Source organism: Amblyraja radiata, chromosome 6, assembly GCF_010909765.2.
Source record: "Amblyraja radiata isolate CabotCenter1 chromosome 6, sAmbRad1.1.pri, whole genome shotgun sequence".
Classification (NCBI taxonomy): domain Eukaryota; kingdom Metazoa; phylum Chordata; class Chondrichthyes; order Rajiformes; family Rajidae; genus Amblyraja; species Amblyraja radiata.
This window is the reverse complement of record NC_045961.1, coordinates 51,946,610-51,974,553: the sequence shown is the minus strand read 5'-3', so window position 1 is coordinate 51,974,553 and position 27,944 is coordinate 51,946,610. Positions and strand designations below refer to the sequence as shown.

Sequence of the window (27,944 nt, the reverse complement as noted above, 5' to 3'; positions counted from 1 at the left end):
TATCCATGTACCTGCCCAAGTGTATTTTAAATGCTGTTATTATACTTACCTGGGCCACCTCGTCTGTGCAGAATGTTTTATTTCACCTGGAAGCTGCCCTTTGCGTCTTTCACATTCATTGGGCATTGCCAGACTGTGCACCTCCTCCATCTCCTCCTCCCCTCTCCGTCTCTCGCTGGCTCAGGGACAGTTGCCTTAGACAGCTGTGTTTCTGGCAGATTTCACCGTCCCCCCGGGAGTGGGGATTGAAGCTGCGGAGAAGAGACTCGGGTAGCGGGTGAGTGCAGTACGTGAGGCCCGGGGCCTGGGCCGAAGCCTCGGGCCCAGAGTAGGGGCCAGGCCGGGTCGGCTGGCGCTCGCTCGGCCGCAGCCGGAACCGCGAGTGAGCTGCAGCCGGGCTGCGACCCCCTCAAACCCCAGCACTGGAGAACAGCCCATCAGCGTGAGACCCTCCTTCCCTGACCCAGTCACTTTTAACATTTGTTCTCACTTTAAATCCTTACCTGATGCTTTTTTAACGATAAATCGTTAAAAAAAAAATCCCCATTTTTAGTCGTGCACGCGTTATTTAAAAATGTAATAAAATGTTTCATGAACATTGCAGGCTGAGGGGAGATCCTTTATGAGAGGCATAGTTAGGGTAAACAGTCAACCTTTTTTTAAAGATATGCAGGGCAAGTTTTTTTACACAGAGGGTGGTGGGTGCCTGGAACATGATGCCAGGGATGGTGATTGAGGCATATATGAGGGCGTTTAGGAGGCTTTTGGATAGGCACATGGATATGCAAGGAATGGAGGGGTATGGATTATGTGCAGGCAGATGAGATTAATGTCATTTTCTCATCATGTTCATTCTTGTGGGCTGAAGGGCCTTTTCCCATGCTATACTGTTCTATGTATATGCAATCCAGCAGTATGAATATTGATTTCTCTAACTTCAAGTAACCCTTCTTTTCCCTATCTCCGTCCCTCCCCACCTTAGTTCTCCAACTAGTTTCACCGTCCTCCTGATTAATTTTACTGATTTTATGCCTAGTTCTTACCTTCCACTCAGTTAACAATAAACCATTCTACATTTCCTTGATCGTCTGTTTTGATCTGTTGTTTTAACACCTTACCCTTCCATATCTCTAGTCTCCCTCTCCCCTGACTAAGTCTGAAGAAGGGTCTCGACCCAAAACTACCTATTCCTTCTCTCCAGAGATGCTGCTTAACCCGCTGAGTTACTCCAGCATTTTGTCTCATTATGAGCATGAAATTGAGGTTCAGTCAGTTGTCTAGGAATAATTGTATAAAAACTTTCAAAAAGACATTAATTCTGGATTATTGTAGCAAAAAAGGATCCAAGAACAAAGAGTAGGGGTTAAACAGACTACTTGTTAGTCTAATACATTTCTATAATTCCATATTAGAAACATACCTCTAAAAAAGGAGACGAGGAGTCATTTATTTGTCAGAGGGTGGTGAATCTATAGAATTCATTGCCAGACAGCTATGGAGGCCGTCCTTGGTTATTTGTAAATCTGATTGACAGATTCTTGATTAGTATGGGTGAATATGGGGGAAAAGGCAGGAGAACAAGGTTGAGAGGGAAAGTAATCAGCCTTGATTGAATGGCAGACTCGAAGGGCAAAATGGCCCAATTCTGCTCTTACAGCTTATTAATATGAATTTATTAATACAGCTTCCTAAGCTGGAGCTCGTTCCTTATTCCTGTTTCACCAAAAAGCATGGTTGTTTCCTTTCAAGTGAATCAATTCAAGTTGGAACTTGACAGTAACAATACTAAAAATCACTACAGCCAAAGTGGCATAAAACCCATCAGCTTGTCTCTACTGTATTGTCTTTTAGGATGGCTGCAAGTTACGCATGGAAAATTGCTTTCAAGACACTGCAAACTAAAGCTGGCTGGTATGTTTGCAATGGGAATGCAAGATATTTTCATAGTTTATTGTCAAGGACTGTGATGAAGATTCACCCATCCAGCTGTATCATTCCCTACTGGCAACAGGCCTGTAGGATGCCGCCTCTAAAAACCTTTACAACTGGCGAGGATGAGCCTGAGACAGTGCAGCACAAGATCAAAACAGACCCAAGAGCACGGAGAGCAATAGGAAGCATTGGTAGAAAAATTCGTCATCGCATCATTCACATAATAGATGAAAATGGAGAAAATCTGGGGAATCAGCACAGGGCCGACGTTATTCGCATGATGGATGAGCGTGGCATCAAAATTGTGCCTCTCAACGAAAATGCAGATCCTCCAGTGTACAAGCTAATGACAGGAAAACAGATTCACGAGGAACAAATGAAACTCAGAGAAAAACAGAAGGCCAAACTCAAAACTGGTAAGTGGGTGTCATTGTTTCTCATAAGATTTCAAATTCTTGTAAAAAAAAACTCTGAATATACTTTTGTTATAAAAGTAGAACCATCCATTTCTGGGGTTTGCGATTCTTTCGTTGCACTAATGTTAATTAGAATCACTACAAAACTCCAGTGTCTTTGTTTGATGTGTGGACAATTCTTTTCAACATATAATTTATGTCAAGTGTGTTTTATTTTCAAATTTCCTAAACGGAGCAATGAAATTCTTACTTGTAGCAGCACAACAGATATGTAAACATAGTACTCTGTAAACCCCATAACAAAAGTGCAGCAGTATACCGTAGTGTATATACAGCAGTATATATACTGTAGTTGTTATGTTTTAATAGCCTGATGGTTATAAGAAATAACCTGGACATTAGTTTTCAGGCTCCTATACTTTCTTCCCAATGGCAGGAATGAAATTAGTTTGTGCTAAGGGTGGTGTGGGTCTCTGATGATGCTGGCTGCCTGTTATGAGGCAGAGACTTGTAGATCCCTTTGATGATGGGGAGGTCTGTGCCCGTGATGAACTGGGCAATGGTCACCACATTTTGCAATCATATTCGTTCTTGGGCATTCGAGTTGCCGGACCAGGCAGGGATGCATCCCGTCTCAATGTTCAGGTACCTCGATGCTAAAAGTAAAACAAATTATAAGCAGTTTGTTTGCAGGTCACATTGATGCTCAGAATCTCTCCATTGCCATCCAGTGGGCAGAATATAGAAGCATCTCTTTATTGGGAAAATCTTTAAAAACCATAATTAATTGTGGACCCAATATAATTCAAAACAAAAAGACAAACCTACTGTTATGGTTGACTTTTTGAACAAAAATAGATGAACATAGAAAGCAAAATACTAGCTGCAGGAAATCTGATATACAAGTAACAAGATGCTGAAATTAAAAGCTATGCAGGTTTATCAAAAGAAAGGGACGTCATGGGTACCTACCCCACTGTGAACATTCAGTGTCCCCTCCTGTGTGCTTCAAACTAGCACGTAGGATTGTGTAGGAAGGGACTGCAGATGCTGGTTTATACCAAAGATAGACAAAGTGCTGAAATTACTCAGCGGGTCAGACAGCATCTCTGGAGAAAAAGGATGGGTGACGTTTCAGGCTTTTTCAGACTGGGTCAATCTTCAGACTGGGTCTATCTAGCACAAAGAATTTACAGGTTTTGAACGTGCTTTGGCCACCTAGACCACATGTTATTAAACATTAAATAGTTGGATTTCCCCCCCCCCCCCCCTTTTTTTTTTAACACAGGAGCTTTCCAAATAAAGGAACAGACTTTCTCAGCTGATATTGCAAAGCATGACCTACAAACAAAAATTAAACATATCCAGCAGTGGGTTGAAAAGCATCACCATGTTCGGATTACTGTTCGAAAAGGAGCTGCTACAGATAAAGTAGAGGAAATGGTAAGACTGCATGTGATGAACAAAATGTTTTTGGTTCAATCTATTATGCTGCTCTTGACCATGAAGCTACTAAATGAAAGATGATCTGAGATCAAAGTATTTTGACTCCCATCCTTGTACTTGGAAGATTTTCTTAATTAGTTGCAACCTACTGTTTGAAACATTGGAGAACAGAAAATGGGTATTAAATCCAATTGCAACCTTAATTTTATACAGCTTTGTAGATTGTTGATCAAAATAACAAAAGTGACGCAATCAACAAAGTACACATATTTGTTTGAAATGTATTCAGATGCCAAGATAGACTTTACTTGATAGGTGTATGATATCAACATTGGTCTCAAGACAATTTATTAAATTTGAAAGATTGTTATTTGAACATGCTTGCTTTTAGAGAATGATAATGTTTAAAACAAAATCTATTGATTTTTACAATGATCTTGTGTACAAATTGCACATTATATACCAATCTCAACATTACTCAATTTAATCCATGAAAATATTTTGCACCCAATATAATGCTCTGACATGGCAAAGGGTTTGATAACCACAACAGCAAAATCTGCATTTAATCTGCTACCTTGACACTTATTTAATGAAGAAAGAATCTCCAGTTTTTAAAATGTTGAAAGCAGAACATTTCCACTTGGAAATTTAACGTTCAAATGAGAATTTCTTCTCAGATGAGTATTTTGCAAGTTTTCATAGGATTACTAAATTATGGGGGGGGGGAAATCAAATTTATAATATACAAAAAAGCAGTTTGGAAACATTTAGCTGCCTATAAGAGGAATTAACTGTGCAGTGTAAAGTTAGAATCCTTCAAAGGCCTTCCTTCAAGTTTTTAATTAATTCAACATTTTTCATTAAGTTCAGTGGCAGTAGTGCAGCAGCAGAGTTGCTGCCTTGCAAGACCAGAGACCCAGGTTCGATCATGACTGGGGTGCTGTTCGTACAGTGTTTGTACGTTCTCCGTGAGCACGTGGGTGCTCCGGTTTCCCCCCTCATTCCAACGTCGTACAGGTTTTCAGATTAATTGGCTTCTGTAAATTGTTCCTAGTATATAGGTTAAGATAGTGCTAGTGTACAGGGTGATCGCACGTCGGCACAGACTCGGGCTGAAGAGCCTATTTCTGCACTGTATCCCTAAAGTCTTAATTCATCTAGTTTCAACAGCATGCAACACAGCTACTGTTTATACTCTGAACAATGTTTCTAACTTTAATGTTTTAATCTCTTAAAGGAATCATTGCTGGATCAAGTTGTTCAGTCCATGCCAGATAAAGCTACCTTCATGTTGAGACCAAAGATCATTAAAGAAGGGAAAGCAGTTATGTGTGTTCTGCGGCATCTGTCTGAAAAAGAAATGAAGAAATTGAATCAAAGTGAAGGCTGAATCAGACTGCCTAAAAGGTGCAATGGTCAGAAACTTTGACGAAAACTATTTCCAAAGAGCAGTTTCATTTTAATTATGTTTTTGTACATAGCTTTTAAAAATCCTTCACATTACAGATCAATGATTAAAGAAAAAACAATGTAATATATTTCTTCTTGGCTATGTGTCAGTTGACTGAGAAATGATCAGACTGGCTCAAAACATGAATTAAGGCAACTTTGGTCATGTCCTGCAGTTAAATAGCAGTGATGCAACTGAAAGAAAGTTGCAATTAAATGGAAGAGGAAAAAAGTTGCAAAGATTGTTGAACCAGGAAGAGGGGCTATTTGACATAAAAGCTGAAATGTACAAGGGCAGTACAATGGAGACTGCACATGCTGGAATCTTGCGCACAAAAGAGACTGCTGGTGGAACTCAGCAGGTCAGGCAGCATCTGTGGAGGGAAATGAACAGACGATTTTTGGGGGTCAGGATCTTTCTTCAGACAATGTCCGAGTCTGAAGAAGGGTCACAACACTAAAGGTCATCTGCTGTTTCCCTCCACAGAAGCTGTCTGACCCACTGAGTTCTTCCTTGTGTTTAATAGCAGAACTTTTGCCAAACAACTCAGTTGAAATAAATGAAATTAGGAATTAATTACATGGAGAATACTACTTATTGCTATTAAGTATTTAAAAGATAGGCTCAAATCTCCAAATCACCTGTATAGCATTGAAAAGCCATCCAAGGTTTCAGTTATTGTTTACACATCAATATGACAAACTTTTAAAGTTCAAGGTTTCCTCAACAGTAATAATTAATTAGCTACGACAGGCTCCAGCAGCTCAGTTTTCTTCTTTAATTCTGACATCTTGGCGTTTTCAAGCATTTCAGATAAATTAGTCACGGCTGCAGCGGACTGCTGTTTCCTGGGAGGAAGGTATCCAGCAAGGCGCGAGGCAAGAGAACGTTTCGGACGAGGCCGTTTTCCCTGTAGGAAACAAAATGCAAATTGTAATAAAACTAAACGCTTTCTTCTCAGACTGTTGCCGCTTTTGTGCTTCATGTGCCAAATACAAACACAATTTTTACTTGTTTTAAAAGATGATAACTGGGACTCCCAGAAGTTGAGCAGTGAACATTTTCTGCTCTGAGATTTTACTGGTTACACACTTCTCACGACACTGGTGGATTATTATGTGTGTTAAAACCTTTGATTTTGGCTCACAAAGCTGAATTAAACTCAGGAAAACTAGTGTTCGTACAAATGGAAATGGCAACAGGGACAAAGTTTCTGTAGGTTGGATAATAAAGTCTTAGCATTAAGACCTCAACTAAAATGCACAAGGAAATAATTTTGCATTTGAGGAATACGAAACTGCTATCTGCTGAAGGACATTTTGATTAGCCAGACAATTCTGATGACAGTTTAAAACATTGTGGAAATTAACAAGTGGCCAACTGTTTGTGTTTCAGTTGTCGCAAGACAAAACTTTATTGTCCTGTAAAAGTTAAAGCACTGAAAATTTCAAGATATTCAAGTCTCGTGGATGGTTCTTTCACAATCACAGAAGCATTAAATCTCTCTTTTATTAAGATGTGCAGTGATGAAAAAATTCATTATCACATTATCTTCCACAATGTATCTCTAAACTAAACTTGCAGTTACAAGAATGAATAGACCATCATTTGTACCAAAGTTTAATTACTTATTTGAATATAGTTACTCTTTAGTCCCCATATATTCGTAAAGCACACTGCTAAATAAAAATGTAAACTACAATATGTACCTTTAATTTCTGTTTTTTAGGGTCATGTATAACAGAATGGCGGTCCAAACTTTGCTGCAAGAAAAAAAGTGGTAATATTTTAACCATCTTACATTATCGGTTTAGTCAAAGCATGCATGCCATTCAAAAGAGATTTAATCCATAAAGTGTTCATAAACCAATACATATATAAATTAGCCAACACTTATAGCCTTCTAGAATTTACAGCAAATTTTTAAATGAGAATTAATTAATAAGGTAACATTCACACCAAAAGTTAAGTTTCTATGTGGTCATTTTTGGTGTGCTGTACTTAAATTCAACTGTACTTAAATTCTGAGGAAATGAAACTGGGCAGGTAGTAGAATTGTTAGTGGGGGAACACTTTGGGAACAGTAAGAGACACACTGGCAGAAAGTAAATTGGAAGCAGATGCTTGTGAGTAACACTACATCTAGCAATTAGATGTTATTTGAAAAGTGTCACCAAGATCTTATGATTAAGGCGGCACGGTGGCTACTGCCTTACACCGCCAGAGACCCGGGTTTGATCCCGATTAAGGTGCTTGTCTGTATGGAGTTTGTACGTTCCTCCCATGACCTGCATGGGTTTTCTCCGAGATCTTCGGTTTCTTCCCACACTCCAAAGACGTACAGATTTGTACGTTAATGGGTTTGGTATAAATGCATACAAAAAAGTATCTAATGTGTGCAGGGTAGTGTTAATATGTGGGGATCGCTGGTCAGTGCAGACTCAGTGGGCGGAAGGGCCTGTTTCCGCACAGTATCTCTAAACTAAACTAAATTAGGGCCAAATGGATATTGAACGTTTGATCAGAATTTTTTTTTAAATGGATGCACATGGCAAGTCGTGTCAACTGGAATCAAGCAAGTCTCTTGAGAAATATAGGTATAGGAGAGAATTTAAAAAAACTGAGAGCAAAGAAAAGTAACTTTGTTTATTATCTACAGTGCCCTCCATAATGTTTGGGACAAAGACCCATCGTTTATTAATTTGCCTCTGTACTCTACTATTTAAGATTTGTAATAAAAATCACATGTGGTTAAAGTGCACATTGTCAGATTTTAATAAAGGCCATTTTTATACATTCTGTTTTCACCATGTAGAATTACAGCTGTGCTTATACATAGTCCCCCCATTTCAGGGCACCATAATGTTTGGGACACATGGCTTCACAGCTGTTATTGCTCAGGTATGTTTAATTGCCTCCTTAATGCAGATATAAGAGCTCTCAGCACTTAGTCTTTCCACCACCTTTGGAAACTTTTATTGCTTTTTATCAACATGAGGACCAAAGGTGTGCCAATGCACGTCAAATAAGCCATTATGAGACTGAGAAACAAGAATAATACTGTTAGAGACATCAGCCAAACCTTAGACTTAACAAATTCAACTGTTTGTAACAACATTAAGAAGAAAGAGAGCACTGTTGATCTTACTAATCGCAAAGGGACTGGCAGGCCAAGGAAGACCTCCACAGCTGAAGACAAGAATTCTCTCTATAATAAAGAAAAATCATCCAACATCTGTCCAACAGATCAGAAACACTCTTCAGGAGTCAGGTGTCCATTTGTCAATGACCACTGCCCGCAGAAGACTTCATGAACAGAAGTAAAGAGGCTACACTGCAAGAGGCAAACCATTGGTTAGCCGCAAAAATAGGATGGCCAGATTACAGTTTACCAAGACGTACTTAAAAGAGCAACCAGTTCTGGAAAAAGGTCTTGTGGACAGATGAGATGAAGATTAACTTATATCAGAGTGATGCCAAGAGCAAAGTATGGAGGAGAGAAGGAACTGCCCAAGATCCAAAGCATACCACCTCATCTGTGAAACACGGTGGTGGGGGTGGTATGGCCTCGGCATGTATGGCTGCTGAAGGTACTGGCTCACTTATCTTCATTGTTGATACAATTGCTGATGGTAGTAGCATAATGAATTCTGAAGTGTAAAGACACATCCTTTCTGCTCAAGTTCAAACAAATACCTCAAAACTCATTGGCCGGCGGTTCATTCTACAGTAAGACAATGATTCTAAACAACTGCTAAAGCAACAAAGTAGTTTTTCAAAGCTAAAAAATGGTAAATTCTTGAATGGCCAAGAGCTTCGACCGCCCCGGACCGCGGAGTTTGAACCGGCCCGTTTGCGGAGCACGGATTCAGCCGCGGGACTTGCTCACCATCACCCGGCGGGGTCACAACATTGGAGGCCTGGATTGCCTCAGCGCAGAGGGAGAGCAAGGAGGGAAGAGACAATGACTTTGGGACTTTAAACTGTGTCGAGTGTTTGTCTTGTTATTTATTCTATGTTATGACTGCAGGCTAAACCATTTCGTTGCACTGAAAAGTGCAATGACAATAAATTGAATCCAATTCAATCAATCACCTAATCTGAACCCAATTGAGCATGCCTTGTATATGCTGAAGAGAAAACTGAAGGGAACTAGCCCACAAAACAAACAAAAGCTAAAGATGGCTGCAATAGAGAACTTACGTTTTGTTTCCCCCAGAGTGAAAGACACCATGGGTTGATCTGAGGTAAAAGGGACATTGTTCTGCATATCAACAATTATTGTTTTTTTACATGGTAGGAGTATCAAAAAAAAAAAGGTTGATATCCAGAACTGCTAGAAGTGGTAGAATCAGATAGATACAATCACTACATTTCACCCATGTTTAGACAGGCATGTGAACAGCTAAGACATCAGTATAGATTCGTAAAGTATTAGGATTCAGGTGGCAGATAGGCAAAAAGTCAGCATGGATGTGGTGGGGTAAAAGGCTTGTTCCTATGCTGCAAAACTACAACTTATTTAAATTTAGAATTTTAAAGAACTTACTTTCATTGAAAAAGCTTTCCTACAGTCAGGATGGTTACAAATAAAGTTTTGCTGTTGCTCATGAAAAGAAAGAATATGGCTTTGCAGATTGAATGATGTGGTATAAGTTCTCTCACAGCCATTTCTGGGACACCGAAAGACCTCCCTCTCTTGACCATGAATTTTAAGATGTGCTTGAAGATTGTCGTTCCGTTTAAATTTCTTACTGCACTCACTGCAAACAAAGACTTCTATATAACAAAACAAAATCAAATCAATACAAAATTTACATTCTTATCACATCCAATTGTCAACTTCCCATTACACATTTCACACGAATTATTCTAGTGAGCGAAATGTAATCCAAATATGAATAAGATCATAGCATAATAACTTCTCAAATGATTGAACTAATCCACAATCCCCAAGTTCTGAAATGGCAGACACTTTTATCCCTTAAATTTTAAAATTAATATCTTTCCAATAACAACTTCTACGATTTTGCAATGAATAATCCAAAGAAACTTCAATGTAGAAATAAGGAACTGCAGATGCCAGTTTACACAAAAGGACACAAAGTAATAGCGGCATCTCTGGACGACATGGATAGGTGACGTTTTGGGTTGGGAGTCTTCTTCAGTCTGAAATTAAACGTTACCTATCCGTTCTCCAGAGATGCTGCCTGACCCACTGTTACTCCAGCACTTTTGTCCTTCAACGCTGGAAATCTAAAATTACAGAAAATGCTGAAACTCAACAGGTCAGACAGTATCTGTGGACAGATACATTTTAAGGTCAAAATCTTTATCAAAACCAGGCAAGGAAAAGCAGGTTGCAGGAGAGATGGTAGAGCAAAAGGAATAAGCGACCCAACACCAGGGCGAGGCCCGGTTCTTATGGTAATAAGTTGTTAATGACGCCATGTGGTTGACAAATTAATTATAGTAAATGAGCAAAAGAACACACAAAGAACATCCAACAAAACCTGTGAAATGCAGAGATGTAGGAAATGCCCAGCAGATCAGGCAGCATTCATTGTACAGTCAGATAAACTGAAGTAATACAGATGGCATTCATTCATTATTATTGAAGAGTCGAAATGAAGGTAGAGGCACAATCCAACTTAAAATTAAAAAGTTGTATTTTCTTCATTAGATAAATGGAAGTAACATGATCATTATGTATTCATTTTACAGGAAAGATAACTTTGAAAGAGATTTGGGGGTTGAGAAGAAAATATCAAACTCTTTAAAAAAAAAAAAAGAAAATCAAATACTTTCCATTGAATAATTTCAATGTACAAAAAATCCAAAAATAAGCGAGTGTGGCACAACCAGCTAGATGACTGTCCATTTCCATGAAAAATTTCTATCTATGTTGTAACAGGTATTACCCAATAGTAGACCCAATATTTCAAATGCATATTTCATTATTCCTCGACAATTCATTGCAGTTAATTTACTCTAGATGGAGAGGTTATTAAATACCCCCCAAAAAAATCAAAGGATTATTCCAAATCGTATTAACACAGAATCAACTTTATTCCCTACTTTTATTAAATAAGATGCAGTGCAGTTTATAATATAAAACAGAATTATACAATATGCATTTGCCTCCCATTTATTGAAGGCTACTAAGAGCTGATACTCATTTCTGTGCTTACCTTTGTGTTCCTTCCGCTTGTGACTAACTAACTCTGTCCAGGTTTTTCCAATATATGAACAGCATTCTACTTTGCACATGTAACCTGCATGAATGAAATAACGTTTCAGTTCATTGTTAAAACTTCAAGAGTTCAAAGAAGTGCTTAGGTCAACATTTCCTTCAAATTCAATTTTACATTTTTCATTAGTTTGTGGTACAGGTGCACAACCTTTTATCCGGCGTTCCGGAAACCGAAAAACTCCGAGAACCGGCCATTTTTTCCAGGATGTCGTCTGCACACCAAAGCTCGCGTTTGGCGCCAAACTTGACCCGAAACGACCCACGGTCAACCCAGGTCTGTACTACTGTAGCGGCTGCCTCCTCCCCGGAGACCGGGGAGACACTTAAACATCTGTAAATCATTGCTTAAATGTTAGTCAGTTAGTTTGGAGGGCTTTTATGTGAAGGGGTGATGGGGGAAACTTTAATTCTTAGTCCCCTACCTGGTCGGAGAGGCGGGGAGCGGGCAATGCCTTACCGGGTCGCCGTGCAGTAAGCTCCGGAGCGCTGTGGCCGCCAACTCCCAGCTGGGGGCTGCGGGCGACCGGCCGCGGGCGGCGCCGGTTGTAGCTCCGACCCCGGCAACTCTACCCCTGGCTGCGCGGTGCTCCAAATCCAGCGCGGCCCGCGGCCGGACGCCCACAGCCCCAGCACCGCTGTGGCTGCCGACATGTTGTGTGTCGGCGGCCACAGCGCTCCAGAGCTTACCGCACGGCGACCCGGTAAGGCATTGCCCGCTCCCCGCTGGTATCTCAGCGCTGCGACGCCGACGACACACATCGCGAGGCTGGGGCTGCGGGCGTCCGGCCGCGGGCGGCGCTGGATTTGGAGCGCCGCGCAGCCAGGGGTAGAGTTGCCGGGGTCGGAGCTCCAACCGGCGCCGCCCACGGCCGGACGGAGCCCCCAGCTCCGCGATGTTGGGAGTCGGCGGCCACAGCGCTCTGGAGCTTACTGCACGGCGACCCGGTAAGGCATTGCCCGCTCCCCGCCTCTCCGACCAGGTAGGGGACTAAGAATTAAAGTTTCCCCCTTCACCCCCCCCCCCCCACATAAAATCCCTCCAAACTAACTGACTAACATTTAAGCAATGATTTACAATGATTCTCCGGGGAGGAGGCAGCCGCTCCAGACTTTTCAAGCCGCCCGCGCTACCTACCTAATCTACGCTAAAAATCTTCCATCCGAAATCCGACAAGTGTCTGGTCCCAAGGCTTTCGGATAAAAGGTTGTGCACCTGTATAACAGTTTCTAGCTTTACAATCAATGCTGACTTAATCAGAGAAAAACAATTCTTGTCTGTGCTCAGTGTGCCGACGGAGAAGGTGGGCTTTCAGCATATGACAAACCATAAAATTTGTGATTTTAAATCAACATTTTGACATGCTGGATCAATATCAGATCATGCAAAAAACCAAATAAACTGTTGCCAGTAACAAAATATTTAACCTTAATCAAGTTTAGCTGGTTAGTTGCTGATCACATTTACCTTTTTAATCAAACGAAATAGAACCTATGTACTGTTTTTAAAATGAAAGAGCACCAGTTAAAAAGTTTCAAAATAGCAAAGAAAATCTTAACATCCAAAGTATTTTTTAAGCGACCCAACACCACCTCCTTAATATCAACACGGCCAAAATCAACATGCCCCTCCCTAATATCACCCGCCATCTTCCTCCTCTTTGGTGAATACTATTGTGAAGTACTCATTAAGGACCTTGCCCACTTCCTCTGGCTCCATACATAAATTCACTCTTTGTCCACAATTGGGCTTACCCCTTCACCAGCTCCCTGCATATTTTTAATAAATTAATAAAATGCCTTGACATCATCTAGATCCTACATACCAAGGATATTTAATTATCTCTTTTATCCCTCCTAGTCCCACATTTAAATTATTTCCTACTTCCTTTGTAGCCCTCAAGGGCCTTGTTCAATTACAGCTTTGTAAACATTGCATGCTCCTCTTTTCTTTCTGACTAACCTTACAACCTCTCTCCATCCAAGGATCGTATACTTTCATCCTCACAGAAACAGGTTGTGTCAGAGCTCATCTGCCCTTTAAAAGACACGCACCTATCAGAAAAAAACACAAAAGCCTGGAGTAACTCAGGAGGTCAGTCAGCATCTCTGGAGAAAAGGAATAGGTGACGTTTCAGGGATCTCGACCCGAAACATCACCAATTCCTTTTCTCCAGAGTTGTTGTCTGACCCACTGAGTTACTCCAGCTTTTTGTATTTGTCTTCAGTTTAACCAGCATCTGCAGTTCCCCCTTTCACTCACATGTCAGATGTGGATTTACCCACAAGGGGCCGCTCCCAATCCGCTCTCCCAAGTTCCTGCCTAATACTGTAATAATTAGCCTTCCCCAGTTCAGCAATTTAACCCAAGGACCGGCCTTACCCTTAACTATAACTCCCTCAAAACCTTATAATAACTGTTCCCAAAATGTTCCCCCACTGAAACTTTGATCACTTGGCCAGGCTCATTCCCCAGTACAAGATTAAGAACACACTTATATATATTGTTTCCAGAAAACCTATCAAAGGTCAAAATTCTGCCCCATGCAAACCCCCAGGTCTAGTCAACATTGGGGGACATTAAAATTACCTATTACAGTTAAAGTGTTGTTTTCACACCGTACCACAATTTATTTGCAAATCTGTTCCTCTGGATGCCACTAGGTATGGGGAGGCGTATAGTTTAATCCCATCATATAACCATATAACAATTACAGCACGGAAACAGGCCATCTCGGCCCTACAAATCCGTGCCGAACAACTTTTATTCCCTTAGTCCTACCTGCCTGCATTCATACCATAACCCTCCATTCCCTTCTCATCCATATGCCTATCCAATTTATTTTTAAATGATACCAACGAACCTGCCTCCACCACTTCCACTGGAAGCTCATTCCACACCGCTACCACTCTCTGAGTAAAGAAGTTCCCCCTCATGTTACCCCTAAACTTCTGTCCCTTAATTCTGAAGTCATGTCCTCTTGTTTGAATCTTCCCTATTCTCAAAGGAAAAAGCTTGTCCACATCAACTCTGTGTGTAACAAATCATAGTGAATGAATATTTATTATTCCTGAATTCAAATGATGTTACCTCACTGAATGAGCCTCAAGGATATTCAAGTGCAGCTGTGACATTCTCCCCAATCAGCAATGTAACTCCCTCACTTCTCACACATTCCTCCCTATCACATCAGAAACACTCAAGACATAGAACATTGGGCTGTCAGTCTTGCCTTTAACCAAGTTTCTATAAGAGCTACAACATAGTCCCATGTACTAATCTAGGCTAAGGTCATCTACATTACTCATCCCTGCATTAAAGTAGTGCAAGATGGTTAACTTATCTATATTCGTACTTCAATAGAGCACTGATGGTCCATTTTCTCATCTCTTAGTTGTTCATTCTGAAACCATGATAATGGAAAACTTTGCTTTTCAACCAGTCCCTGCAAACCAGTACTGTCCCTGCCTGCTTCAAAGTCTCCACTATTGTTCCTGTACCCAAAAAGACAAGGATTGCTGGTCTTAATGACTACAGACCCGTCGCACTGACTTCTGTAGTAATCAGGCATGAGACAGGAAAAATCTGAAAAATAGAGGAAGAGAGATGGGGGCCCAGGGGGCAACGTCCCTGGCGGGGGTAAAAGGGGACAGAAAATGTTTGATAATTGTACCTTGAAATTACACCATTTCCTTGCTTGTTTACCCTTAATTTATACTGTAATTTTTTTAATTATACCATACTTCCAAACCTTTCAGCATGAGGGCCACATTATATATTTGGCACATTTTTGCGGGCCATAGGAAAAACAAAATGTCAGTTTTATAAATTTAATGAACTCAAAAATGAAACATAAGTAAAACAAATGGAAGAAATTCAAAACAAAACATGTAGCCATCAATCAAGGTTAACCAACAAAATCATAAAGTTTTATGCAACCACATTAATGGGAAGGGTGGAACTGCTTTTTTTATTTCAAAATTTAATTGAAATCCCCAACTTGATAGCCTACGGCAAACTGACATGCAAGTTCCCGCACTATCCAGAGTTGCAGTGCTAATGTTTTAGGTGTCGAAGATGTCAAGCAGGGTCGTCGTTTCAGGTTTTGCTTGTGGAGGCAAGCTGGTCTCCCAAGAGGGTCAACAAGATTATAGCCTATCACTGCATCCCAGTGTATAACTAATACAATAAAACATGTAATACTTAATTTGACTAAATATTGCACGGTTGCACTCACTCTCACACATACCCACACAGTCACCCACACACACACTCCCACACTCATACCCACACACCCACCCATTCCCATACATACTCCCACACATACCCAGACACTCCCCCACACACACTTATCCACACACTCCCACACATTCACTCTCCACCGGCCACCAGCGGGCCAGACCCGTCACCCGAGCACCAGGCCCATAATCTCACAAATGCAGACAGCACGTGGTCTGACTCTGCTGGGTTCTAATGCTCCTCTCCTCCCTCCTACAGGGAACATCTTCTGCTGGGTCCTAGTGCTCCTTCCCTCCCTCCTACAGGGAATATCGTTAGCAAACATATGTAACAATGTTTCCCGACTTTTAATAAAAACTAGACTAAGTGGGACCCGTTGGGTCCGTCACATGGGAGGCCTGGTCCCCCAACAGAACCCGTTCCCCAACGCAATATTCCACCACTCACCCGTTCCCCAACGCAATATTCCACCACTCACCCATAGCCTCCAACTGCACAGGCATGGCTCATTTCCCCTCATCCACCAGCACCCCCTCCCCCTCTACTCCTCCGCTCCCCCACCTCTCCCTCCCTTTCCGTTCCCCTACCCTCAGTCACCCTCCACAACTCCTCTCCCCTCCCCTCCCATCCCCCTCCTATCCCTCTATCTCCCCCCCCCCCCATCTCCCCCACTCCCTCCTTTCCCACCCCTGCATCTCCCTCAACCCCCGCTTTCCCTCCTCGCCTCCCAGGATCTCGAGATTGTCCCTCCTTTCCCTCTGTGCAAGCTGCGGGGAAGCCGGGCCGCAGCGGCTGTGGCCATCCCCTCCAGCTGCTTCCGGCCAACTGGCTATGACCGTGCAACGCCAGGCGCCGCCGGTGAAGGACAGAGGACGCGGCCATTCATTGCAGCCGCGGCCATTCATTGTGGCTGCGTCCACTGTCCCGGCGACGCCCCTTCCTGAGTGACAGGGGAGACCAATCTGGGTGGCGGCGACTGACAGCAATCTGCGCATGCGTGATTTTTACGATTTTTAAACCTTAATAAATTTTACAATATATCATCGATCGGAATGAAACTTGTTGAACTCGCAGAACAGGAGAACAGCGAGTTAACTGGCGAAAAATCGTAGCGCTATCGCGTACCGTTTTGCGCAAATAGAAAAACCCCACAAACCGGAAGAGCACAAGATCAGAGTTTTAGTTATGTATAGATACGCATTATAAACAATGAAAAAAATACCACTTTACTCTGCATGAATTAATACTTTTATCACAAAAAGTGAATTTTCAAAGACTTAAGGACCATTGATAAATGCAAGGACTTTCAAGGCCTTTAAAAACGGCTTTCAAGGACCGTACGAGCCCAGAGTCAATCTTTATTAAAGTGAATACAATTGTTTATAGACTACAGCTCGGCATTCAATGCCATCATCCCATCCAAGCTGGTTATCAAGCTCACGGAACTGGCCCTCTACACATCCCTCTGCAATTGGATCCTCGACCTCCTCATTCACAGACCAGTGTCCGAATTGGCGGAAATACCTCATCCTCAGTAACAATCAGTACGGGAGCACCTCAAGGCTGCGTGCTCAGCCCCCTGTTCTACACATTCTATACTCATGGCTGTGTAGCCGGACAGGGCGAACTCCATCATCAAGTTCGCCAACGGCACCACTGTTGTTGAATGAATTACAGATGGTGATGAATGAGAGTATATTAGTGAGATCGACCGATTGACCAAATGGTGCCAGCCCAACAACCTGGCTCCAGTAAAACCAAGGGACTGATTGTGGATTTTGGAAGGGGAAGGATGAGGACCCCAATCTGAGGAAAGACATTCTTGCCATAGAGGGAGTACAGAGAAGGTTCACCAGACTGATTCCTGGGATGTCAGGACTTTCATATGAAGAAAGACTGGATAGACTCGGTTTGTACTCGCTAGAATTTAGAAGATTGAGGGGGGATCTTATAGAAACGTACAAAATTCTTAAGGGGTTGGACAGGCTAGATGCAGGAAGATTGTTCCCGATGTTGGGGAAGTCCAGAACAAGGGGTCACAGTTTAAGGATAAAGGGGAAATCTTTTAGGACCAAGATGAGGAAAACTTTTTTCACACAGAGAGTGGTGAATCTGTGGAATTCTCTCCCGCAGAAGGTAGTTGAGGCCAGTTCATTGGCTATATTTAAGAGAGAGTTAGATGTGGCCCTTGTGGCTAAAGGGATCAGGGGGTATGGAGAGAAGGCAGGTACGGGATACTGAGTTGGATGATCAGCCGTGATCATATTGAATGGCGGTGCAGGCTCGAAGGGCCGAATGGCCTACTCCTGCACCTATTTTCTATGTTTCTATGTTTCTATAACCCTGTTTATATCAATGGTACGATGGTGGGTCAAAAACTTTAAATTCCTGGGCATGCATATTTCCGAAGCTCTTTCCTGGACTCATGCAATCATAAAGAAGGCATATCAGCACCTCTACTTCCTGAGAAGATGACGGAGAGTTGGTATATCAAGGAGGATCCTCTTGAACTTCTACAGGTGCACAGTAGAGAGCATACTAACTGGCTGCATCATGGCTTGGTTCGGTAACTTGAACATCCAGGAGCGGAAAAGACTGCAAAATGTTGTGACCACTGTCCAGTCCATCACCGGCTCTGATCTCCCCACCATCGAAGGGACATATCGAAGTTGCTGTCTCAAAAAGGCTGCCAACATCATCAAAGACCCACACCATCCTGGCTACACACTCACTTCACCGTTGCCATCGGGAAGAAGGTACAGGAGCCTGAAAACTAACGACCAGGTTCAGGAACAGCTTCTTCCCTACAGCCATCAGGCTATTAAACACGACAGCAAATAAGCTCTGAACTATAACAGACTATTATTATTATTATTGCACTATATTTGTTTATTTATTGACTATGTGTGAATGTGTATATATACACACACTGAACTTTTTTTCTCCCATTGTGTACTATGTTTATATGTTCTGTTGTGCTGCAGCAAGTAAGAATTTCATTGTCCTATCTGGGACATATGACAATAAAACACTTTTGACTTGTCTTAACAATTCCTCTAGCCTGTCACTGATAACGTCATGATGATGGGATATGTTTAGAGGTAATCTAAATTATGGACAGACATTAAACCATTAAATGCCCCCACCTGCCTGCATTTCTGCTTGCTTCTGGCAGCATTGTATTTTAAAGAACAAACAATCCTTCACAAGTATTTTGTGGGAATGAGCAAGGATTATGATAGAGAAAAACAAACGTGGACCAATCTATTGTGCAAGTCTTTCAGACCTTTACACAATTGTACCATGAGGTACTGAATAATTCCAATCATAACGAGCAATACATAAAAATATTTGATGTCTTTGTGATCAGCCACCTTGCACGTCAGGAGCGTTTTGCATCACTATATTACAATTAGTTGAGGAAACAATTTAAAGGAAAATTGAGTGATTTGAAGAAATTTTGGAAGAAAGGACATACCTGCATGCACCTTTTCATGTTGTTTCAACCGGCTCGGAAAACAAAAACGTTTGTCACACCCTTCATAATTGCATCTAGCAACACAAATAAGTCAGTATTTTTAATAAGTCATCTAGCAACACAAATAAGTCAGTATGTTTAATTAAAATGAAAATAAATCAAAGCTTAATACCTACTTGAATGCTGGTACTTGTGTGTGGTCGTATTGATGGATTTTGAGTTGTTGATGTTTCTTGAACGATCTACCACATCCTTCAAAGTCACACTGCATGACCAAATACAGATTTGTAATCAATCATTTGCTCTTATGAAAGCAAATATGTCATTCTGTGTGAAAACCATGAAATCTTACTCTAATTTATATTTCACTGTTAGCTTGACATTGCAATTTTCATGATTTAAAAAATATAATGAATTCAATTCCTACTCCACTTTATTACAAAACCTGTACCAAATTTGCAGTACTCTGGCATAAGTTGCATTGCCCATGGCTCTTTCTTCAAAATGCTCACAAAAATGTGAACCATTAATGGCCTTTACCCAGTGTTCTGCCCAACAGTTATCCATTAATTTGTACAATTAACTGGCTAGGTTGTCATTTCATATTATATGTGGAAGGATTCAGTCATTAAAACTGAAGCTACACAAATAGGTATAGTATCTTTACAAAATCTTCAAAAAGAAACAAGGCAAGAGCATGCAATGGAGGGAATTAGAAACTATGTAAACAAAAAGATAGTTGGTTCATTTAGCTCATCCGGTTTGGTTTAGGATCTCCTGTTATATTCAGTTAAACTGTTAGCTTGAACCAGACAATTAATTAAATGAAATACAACAAAATACATGATAATAAAAGGATAATACATGATAATAAAATATATAATAACTTCCTTGACCAGAGAAATATTTTGCAGGATATTCATTCTTAATCACCACTAGCCACTAATAGTGATGCATCTTGTGTAGGCCCAAGTGATGCCAGAAGCAGAAGCTTAATTTTTCCATTCTATCTTTGTTCACTCATAAAGTAAACCAGCCTGCCAAACTTGAGTTTGATCTCATACATAACAAACAAGATAGCCAAATGGCCAAAGTACATTTCCTCAGTTTCAGAAAAAGATGACAGTGATTGTCAAAAAAAAAAGCTGCTTTGTGAAAATTGATTGTACGAACTTCAATACCAGATATTTATTACTCTTGCAACAATATGTCACCATTTGCTAACAGACTAATTCAGTACACAAGACATTCTCCACCAGTTTTGGAATGGTCTATTCAGGAGTTCTACTTGAATACACTTGTTGTTAATTTTGCAGTTTAGGGAATAGTTAGGGTAGAAGGTTAATTACCAAATAAGGCTTTTCAACAATGTCATGCTTTCTTAAAAGGTGCTTCTTTAAGTTGTCTTTTGTCGTAAATGTTTGATTACATATTTCGTTTGTACACCTGCAAGACATGAATTGTTAGAGGACAACATTATTTTAAGTGCTGCAAAATTTAAACTCCACTCCACCAAAGGTGGTAACATTTTCAGCTGTTGCAATTCTGAAGACTGGGATCTTCTTCATAAATCCTTCCTCTATTTTGTGCTCTCGCACCACAATTAAAAGTCTTTTGAAAAATTGTCATCTCTCATATCCTAGATTAGAGTAGATTTTCTGCTGTAAAATTCGTGCACTGTCCCAGTATTAAATGAAAAACTCAAATCACTTGAGAACACTTTGATAAAAATGTCTGCAATGCAACACAGTCAACAATATTGGGCATAAATATACATGGCAAGGACCCTACACATTTATTTTTCTGTATCCCTTTCCATTCCTGCCAACTTTGAAGTAGATAATTGGGAGAAATTAGATTCCCAACCAAAGACAGATGTGCGATATTGTTCTAAGTAAGTGTTGGCCCAGGGACACCTGCAAAAGTGGACTTCTCATTGCCATGAAACAGTGCGAACTTTCTCAGATTCCTCATCATTTAGGCTGGCAAATCTGCCCACAATCACTAACAGTGAGAATGGCAAGTAGATCTATTTACTGAATTAATTTGGTTGATTGAAAAAATAAGCATGTGCAAATGTTAAGTAGTCTAAAATTACAACAAAAAAATACTTCAATGCATTTGTAAATGTTTATACCTGGTGCAATTCTAGGCACACAGCAACATGGATTACTCTCAACTGTCTTCAAAATGCCCAGGAATCTGCTCAATTGTATTAAAATTACAATTTACTGCACACAATACACATTACAATGGTTCACAACTGATCACCATTTAAAGGCCTATCAGGGATGGACAACATATACTGCCTTGTAGCAGTATCCAATCTCATGAATGTAAATAAAAATAATGGAAATAAGGGAAAATACTAAAGAATTTAGGTCTAATATGTAATCAAAATAGCAGTTTGAGTAAACCAAAATAATCACTCAGATATTCATATTAATTGCTCAAATCAGAATGTTCTGAAGTGATATGCTAAAAAACTTGCAACACAAAACAGGGTCAAGAGCCAAGAGCGTTTTATCGTCATATGTCCCAGATGGAACAATTAGATTATTACTTGCTGCAGCGCAACAGAATATGCAAACATAATACTCTGTAAACAATATGATAAACAAGAGAAAAAAGGTTCAGTGTACTTGTGAATGTACACATATACACACATACAAAAAACAAACAATCGTAGTGCAATAATAATAGCTTATTGTAGTTCAGAGCTTATTTGAGGTTGTATTGTTTAATAGCCTGATGGCTGTAGAGAAGAAGCTTTTCCTGAGCCTGGACGTTACAGTTTTCAGGCTCCTGCACCTTCTTCCCGATGGCAGTGGTGAAATGAGTGTGTGGCCAGGATGGTGTGGATCTCTGATGATACTGGCTGCCTTTTTGAGGCAGCGACTCGGATAAATCCCTTCGATGGTGGGGAGACCAGAGCCGGTGATCGACTGGGCAGTGTTCACAACTTTTTGCAGTATTTTCCGCTCCTGGACGTTCCAGTTGCCGAACCAGGCCATGATGCAACCAGTCAATATGCTCTTTACAAAGCCAAAATCGCACAAACTCATGCATGGCAAGTTTGGGGCAGCAGTGCAAGAGACAAACAAGACAAGGGCAAGAAAAATGCAGAGGGCACCCTTTACAGAAATTACGTATTCCCAAATTCTATTGTACTATTGCCAAAAAGTTACAAAAATCTGTGCAAGGCTTTGTGTGAATTTTAATAAAACCACAAAGTATTCAAATTTTGATATTTTTAAACTGTAACAACTCTAAAGAAATGTGTAGAAAGGAACTGCAGATGCTGGTTTAAACCGAAGATAGACACAATAAGCTGGAGTAACTTAGCAGCACAGGCAGCATCTCTGGAGAGAAGGAATGGGTGACGTTTCGGGTCGAGAACCTTCTTCAGTAGTAGTCTGAAAAAAGGACTCGACCCGAAACGTCACCCATTCCTTCTCTCCAGAGATGCTGCCTGTCCTGCTGATTAACTACAGCTTTTTGTGTCTAATAACTCTAAAGAAACATCTATATAAATCACTTCAACATGCAAACTGACCTGAATGTTTTTTCTCCTCCATGAATCTGAATGTGTCTTGTAAGGTGACCTTTTCTAGCATAGCGTTTATTACAACCTTCATGTTCACATGAGAATGGTTTCTGGAGGGAAAGAAAGCATAAATTTACTTGTTTTACTACTAGTTCCATTTGCAAACTGCAGGCTAAAGTAAAAAAGCTTTAACTGAAGGACTCTTCATGTACAACAGCTCTTTCATTCTCAACTGTTTTGTCTGTCCTTTTACTTCTGTTACAGTGACTTTTACTTCTGCTGTTCAATCACAACCTTAATTAACTTTATCTTTAACATCCAAATTTCCAGTGAAACATTTATTCTCTTCTATTCTTGTTGTTTTCCCCTCACTTGTATTGCTGCCAAAGTTACCTTAAAGGTCACACTTGAGAATTCTGGTACACAACTGCTTTTAACCATTCTTTACCCGATCTTACTTTTAGAGATCTTCTGCCATATCTGTTCTAGACTTCTGTACTCTAGCATCATCTTAAAATGCATGTTTATGACTGCGTCATTATCTTGAACAGCCATTTGCATTACTTTTTGTATCCTCCCTACTCCTAGCTACTTAACATAGCTTTCAAGCTTCTATCATGTATTCCCACTGCCTTATCCATAAATCTACACCTCACACATTTCTATCATATTCCCTTACATTGTCGTTCAGCAGTAACAGCTATTCATGAGCGCTACTTGCAGCCCTGCTATTCACAAGTGTTGAACATAAGGAATACACAATACACAATGGCCGCTTGAACCTGCACTGCTAATTAATAAGATCAATCTTATTAATGGGTGGCACAGTTGTAGAGTTGCCGCCTTACAGCACCAGAGACCTGGGTTCGATCCTGACCACAGGTGCTATCTGTATGGAGATTGTACATTCTCCCTATGACCGCGTGGGGTTTGTCCGGGTGCTCCGGTTTCTTCCCACATACCAAAGGTTAATTGGCTTCTGTAAATGTGAATTATCGCTAGTGTGTAAGATAGCACTAATGTACGGAGTGATTGTTGGTTGGCGCGGACTCGGTAGGCCTAATGGCCTTTTTTTCTCACTGTATCTCTAAAGCCTAATGTAAAAGCTAATTAGTCAGATTAGATGAGCATGATTTTCTTTTATAAATTTATGATGTTTGGTAGAATGGCAGGTTTGTTGCTTGAGGCACGAGTGCATCTACTAGCCTCTATTCTCTAGAGAACATAGCGTTAACATCATTGAAGATTCAACAGATTTGATGCAAGGAGGCAGCCAAGATATTCAAAATCTAGAGACTCAGTCTTGGATTGCATTTAGGGCAAGATGAGATGTTACTTCACTCTTTGTAACACAGATGTGGCACTGGCTGTGGCAAAGCGATGGCAGAACGTCGTCTGACACACAAGCGAACAAACTCTCGACTAAGGGAGGTGAAGGTGTTCAGTCATCAACTTCTTTCAAAGGAGAGATTGCTAAATTTCTGGATATCGAGGGAATAAAAAGATATAGGAATAATACAAAAGAATGGGGCTACCGTAGATCAACTATCATATCGATAAATGTAGGAGCATATTCATGAGGGACAAATTGCCTTCTCCTCCATCTAATTCTTCTGTATTTTGTACAAAGTATCTGTATACTACACTGAAAATCTAAAAAATGCACCATGGACATCAACAACCAAATATTAGTTTACCACCACCTCTCATGGCCTTTCTAAGCCAGTGTTGTCAGACTTATCCAGTAGTGGAGAGCTAAAATGTCACTGATTAAACAAGATGATGAAGATTTATTTTCAGGCAGTGAAACAAAATACATTTCCTACTCAGTGATCCTAACCCTAATCTGTCCCAGGCTCAGCCAGATTCTTTAAACCTTTCGGACCTCAATCTTCTAAGCTTCCCAACTTCTACACTCAATACTCTTGACTGATGAAGGTCAATGTGTCAAAAGCCTTTTTGACCACCCCATCTACCTGTGACGTCACCTTCAATTAACTACAGTGGCTTGCAAAAGTATTCATACCCCTTGAACTTTTCCACATTTTGTCACGTTACAACCACAAACGTAAATGTATTTTATTGGGATTTTATGTGATAGACCAACACAAAGTGGTGCATAATTGTGAAGTGGAAGGAAAATGATACATGGTTTTCAAATTATTTTACAAATAAAAAACTGAAAAGTGTGGCGTGCAAAAGTATTCAGCCCCCCTTAGTCAATACTTTGTAGAACCACCTTTCGCTGCAAGTCTTTTGGGGTATGTCTCTACCAGCTTTGCACATCTAGAGTGAAATTTTTGCCCATTCTTCTTTGCAAAATAGCTCAAGTTCAGTCAGACTGGATGGAGAGCGTCTGTGAACAGCAATTTTCAAGTCTTGCCAGAGATTCTCAATTGGATTTAGGTCTGGACTTTGACTGGGCCATTCTAACACATGAATATGCTTTGATCTAAACCATTCCATTGTAGCTCTGGCTGTATGTTTAGGGTCGTTGTCCTGCTGGAAGGTGAACCTCTGCCCCAGTCTCGTCTTTTGCAGACTCTAACAGGTTTTCTTTCAAGATTGCCCTGTATTTGGCTCCATCCATCTTCCCATCAACTCTGACTAGTTTCCCTGTCCTGGCTGAAGAAAAGCATCCCCACAGCATGATGCTGCCACCACCATGTTTCACAGTGGGGATGGTGTGTTCAGGGTGATGTGCAGTATTAGTTTTCCGCCACATATAGCGTTTTGCATTTAGGCCAAAAACTTCAATTTTGGTCTCATCTGACTAGAGCACCTTCCTCCACATGTTTGCTGTGTCCCCCACATGGCTTGTGGCAAACTGCAAACGGGACTGCTTATGGCTTTTTTTCAACAATGGCTTTCTTCTTGCCACTCTTCCATAAAGGCCCGATTTGTGGAGTGCACGACTAATAGTTGTCCTGTAGACAGATTCTCCCACCTGAGCTGTGGATCTCTGCAGCTCCTCCAGAGTTATTATGGGCCTCTTGGCTGCTTCTCTGATCAAGGCTCTCCTTGCCCGGCCTGTCAGTTTAGGTGGACGGCCATGTCTTGGTAGGTTTGCAGTTGTGCCATACTCTTTCCATTTTCGGATGATGGATTGAACCGTGCTCCGTGAGATGTTCAAAGCTTGGGATATTTTTTTATAACATAACCCTGCTTTAAACTTCTCCACAACTTTATCCCCGACCTGTCTGGTGTGTTCCTTGGGCTTCATGATGCTATTTGTTCACTAATGTTCTCTAACAAACCTCTGAGGCCTTCACAGAACAGCTGTATTTATACTGAGATTAGATTACACACAAGTGGACTCTATTTACTAATTAGGTGACCACTGAAGGCAATTGGTTGCACTGGATTTTATTTAGGGGTATCAGAGTAAAGGGGGCTGAATACTTTTGCACGCCACACTTTTCAGTTTTTTATTTGTAAAAAAATTTGAAAACCATGTATCATTTTCCTTCCACTTCACAATTATGCACCACTTTGTGTTGGTCTATCACATAAAATCCCAATAAAATACATTGTCTGCCCAATCCTTTGCCGCCCAGATTCTAACTTATATCAAGGCTCCTCGCCGTCCCAGCGTTGCCCTCCACTGGCTCCTCGTGTACAAGCCCCCTGGTCCCAACTCTGTCCTGGCCTCTCTGCTCTCAGCCGCCTCCACTCCCTCTGTGTCACCGCCTCAAACCACCCGCCATCCCTTGAAGCCATGGCCACCCCTACCTCCCCCGTGTGCCTGCGCAGGTGCTCTTGTAACCGCCAGTTCTTGGCAAACGTGGCCCCGCAGTCGAAGGAGCAGATGAAGAGGCTGCCGGAGGAGCCGCATCGCGTCAGCCCAGGAATCCGCCGCGACTCCCCGGCGGCGGCCGCTACCGGCTCTGTCTCTCCAGCCGCTGCCCTCCCGGCGGCGGCCACTCCCTCGTTCTCGCGAGATCCATTATCCATGCTCGCGGCTCCGAGTGGACGCTTCCGCGCAAAGATCCAAGAGGAACTCCTCTAGTATATTTGCTTCCGCGGGCGCGAGCTTCACTGCGCGTGCGCGGGCGCTGGAACCCGCTCACCAACGGCCGCGTGCGCGGGTGCTGGAACCCGCTCACCAACGACCGCCACGCTCACTCGGGCTGCGCCTCCTCACGTCGCTCGCCCCTGTCGCGTCACCGCGCTCCGGCCGTCCCGCACCAGCGTTAACGTCACGTGGGCGGCAACGGACGCCGGAAAGGCGGTGCATGCGCAGTCGGCGTGGGAGGCCGCTGCGCATCTGCTGATGGATGGAGTCAGTCCTGGGTTGAGGTTTATTATTGTCACATGTTCCCAGGTACAGTGAACCTCCTTCCCACTCTGCCTCCTGCAAAGACTCTATCCCCTACTCCCAATTCCTCCGTCTACACCGCATCTGCACCCAAGCTGAGGTGTTCCAAACCCGGACATCTGAGATGTGCTCGTTCTTTGGGGAACGGGGTTCCTCTCTTCCACGATGAGGCCCTCACACGGGTCTCCTCGGTACCGCGCAGCTCCGTTCTTGCTCACCCTCCCCCAATTGCAACAGGGACAGAGTCCAACCTAGTCCTCACCTTTCACCCCATCAGCCGTTGCATACAACACATAATCCTCCGATATTTTCATCACCTCTAATGGTATCCCACCACAAGCCACATCGTCCCATCTTCACCCCTTTCCGCAGATACCGTTCCCTCTCCAACTCCGTGGTTAACTCATCCATTCCAACCTTCCCCTGCAGGAGATGCAACAGCTGTCCGTATAAGGTCTGAGCTATAGAGAGAGGTTGAGTAGGCTGGGACTATTCATTGCAGCGCAGGAGGATACAATACAATACAATTTTATTGTCATTTGAGCCTCAGTGAGGCTCAAACGAAATTCTGTTTCCACAGCCATACAAACAAAGACAATTCCTAGACATACACACAATTTAGTTCACACAAACATCCATCACAGTGAACCCACTGTGATGGAAGGCAAAGTATTTTCTCTCCCCTGTTCTCCATGTCTCTCCCGATGTCCAAGCCCCAGGCGGTCGATGCTAAGTCCCACGGCCATTTTAGGCCGTGCCGGGCGATTTACGGCCCCGCTCCCGGTCTAGAAGTCTCGAAGTTGGAGCCCCCGGCGGGCGCTGGAATGTCCCACGGCCATGAAGCCGTGCCGGGCGATGTATGAC

The 27,944-nt window shown here is 41.9% G+C and overlaps 2 protein-coding genes across 4 annotated transcripts; one reads left to right on the top strand and one right to left on the bottom strand.

Annotated features, from left to right (window-relative positions):
- Positions 1-7,930, top strand: mtif3 (mitochondrial translational initiation factor 3). 3 transcript variants are annotated; one of them, XM_033022824.1, is made up of 5 exons: positions 1-277; positions 1,852-2,348; positions 3,637-3,791; positions 5,035-5,204; positions 6,977-7,930. In XM_033022824.1, the coding sequence occupies exons 1-4, from the start codon at positions 6-8 to the stop codon at positions 5,185-5,187; spliced, it is 1,077 nt and encodes a 358-aa protein (XP_032878715.1). In that variant the 5' UTR covers positions 1-5; the 3' UTR covers positions 5,188-5,204; positions 6,977-7,930. The 3 variants fall into 3 exon arrangements, with proteins under 3 accessions (XP_032878715.1, XP_032878714.1, XP_032878713.1); XM_033022823.1 differs by lacking the exon at positions 6,977-7,930 and adding an exon at positions 6,643-6,949; XM_033022822.1 differs by lacking the exon at positions 6,977-7,930 and having other exon boundaries at positions 5,035-5,338.
- Positions 5,236-26,970, bottom strand: gtf3a (general transcription factor IIIA). The gene is made up of 9 exons (XM_033022821.1): positions 26,495-26,970; positions 22,772-22,872; positions 20,565-20,661; positions 19,392-19,480; positions 19,216-19,289; positions 11,439-11,522; positions 9,797-10,026; positions 6,957-7,010; positions 5,236-6,157 (listed from the first exon to the last, which is right to left on the bottom strand). Exons 1-9 carry the CDS (start codon positions 26,714-26,716, stop codon positions 5,984-5,986), a joined length of 1,125 nt encoding a protein of 374 aa, XP_032878712.1. The 5' UTR covers positions 26,717-26,970; the 3' UTR covers positions 5,236-5,983.
- Positions 26,971-27,944: the final 974 nt, after the last annotated feature.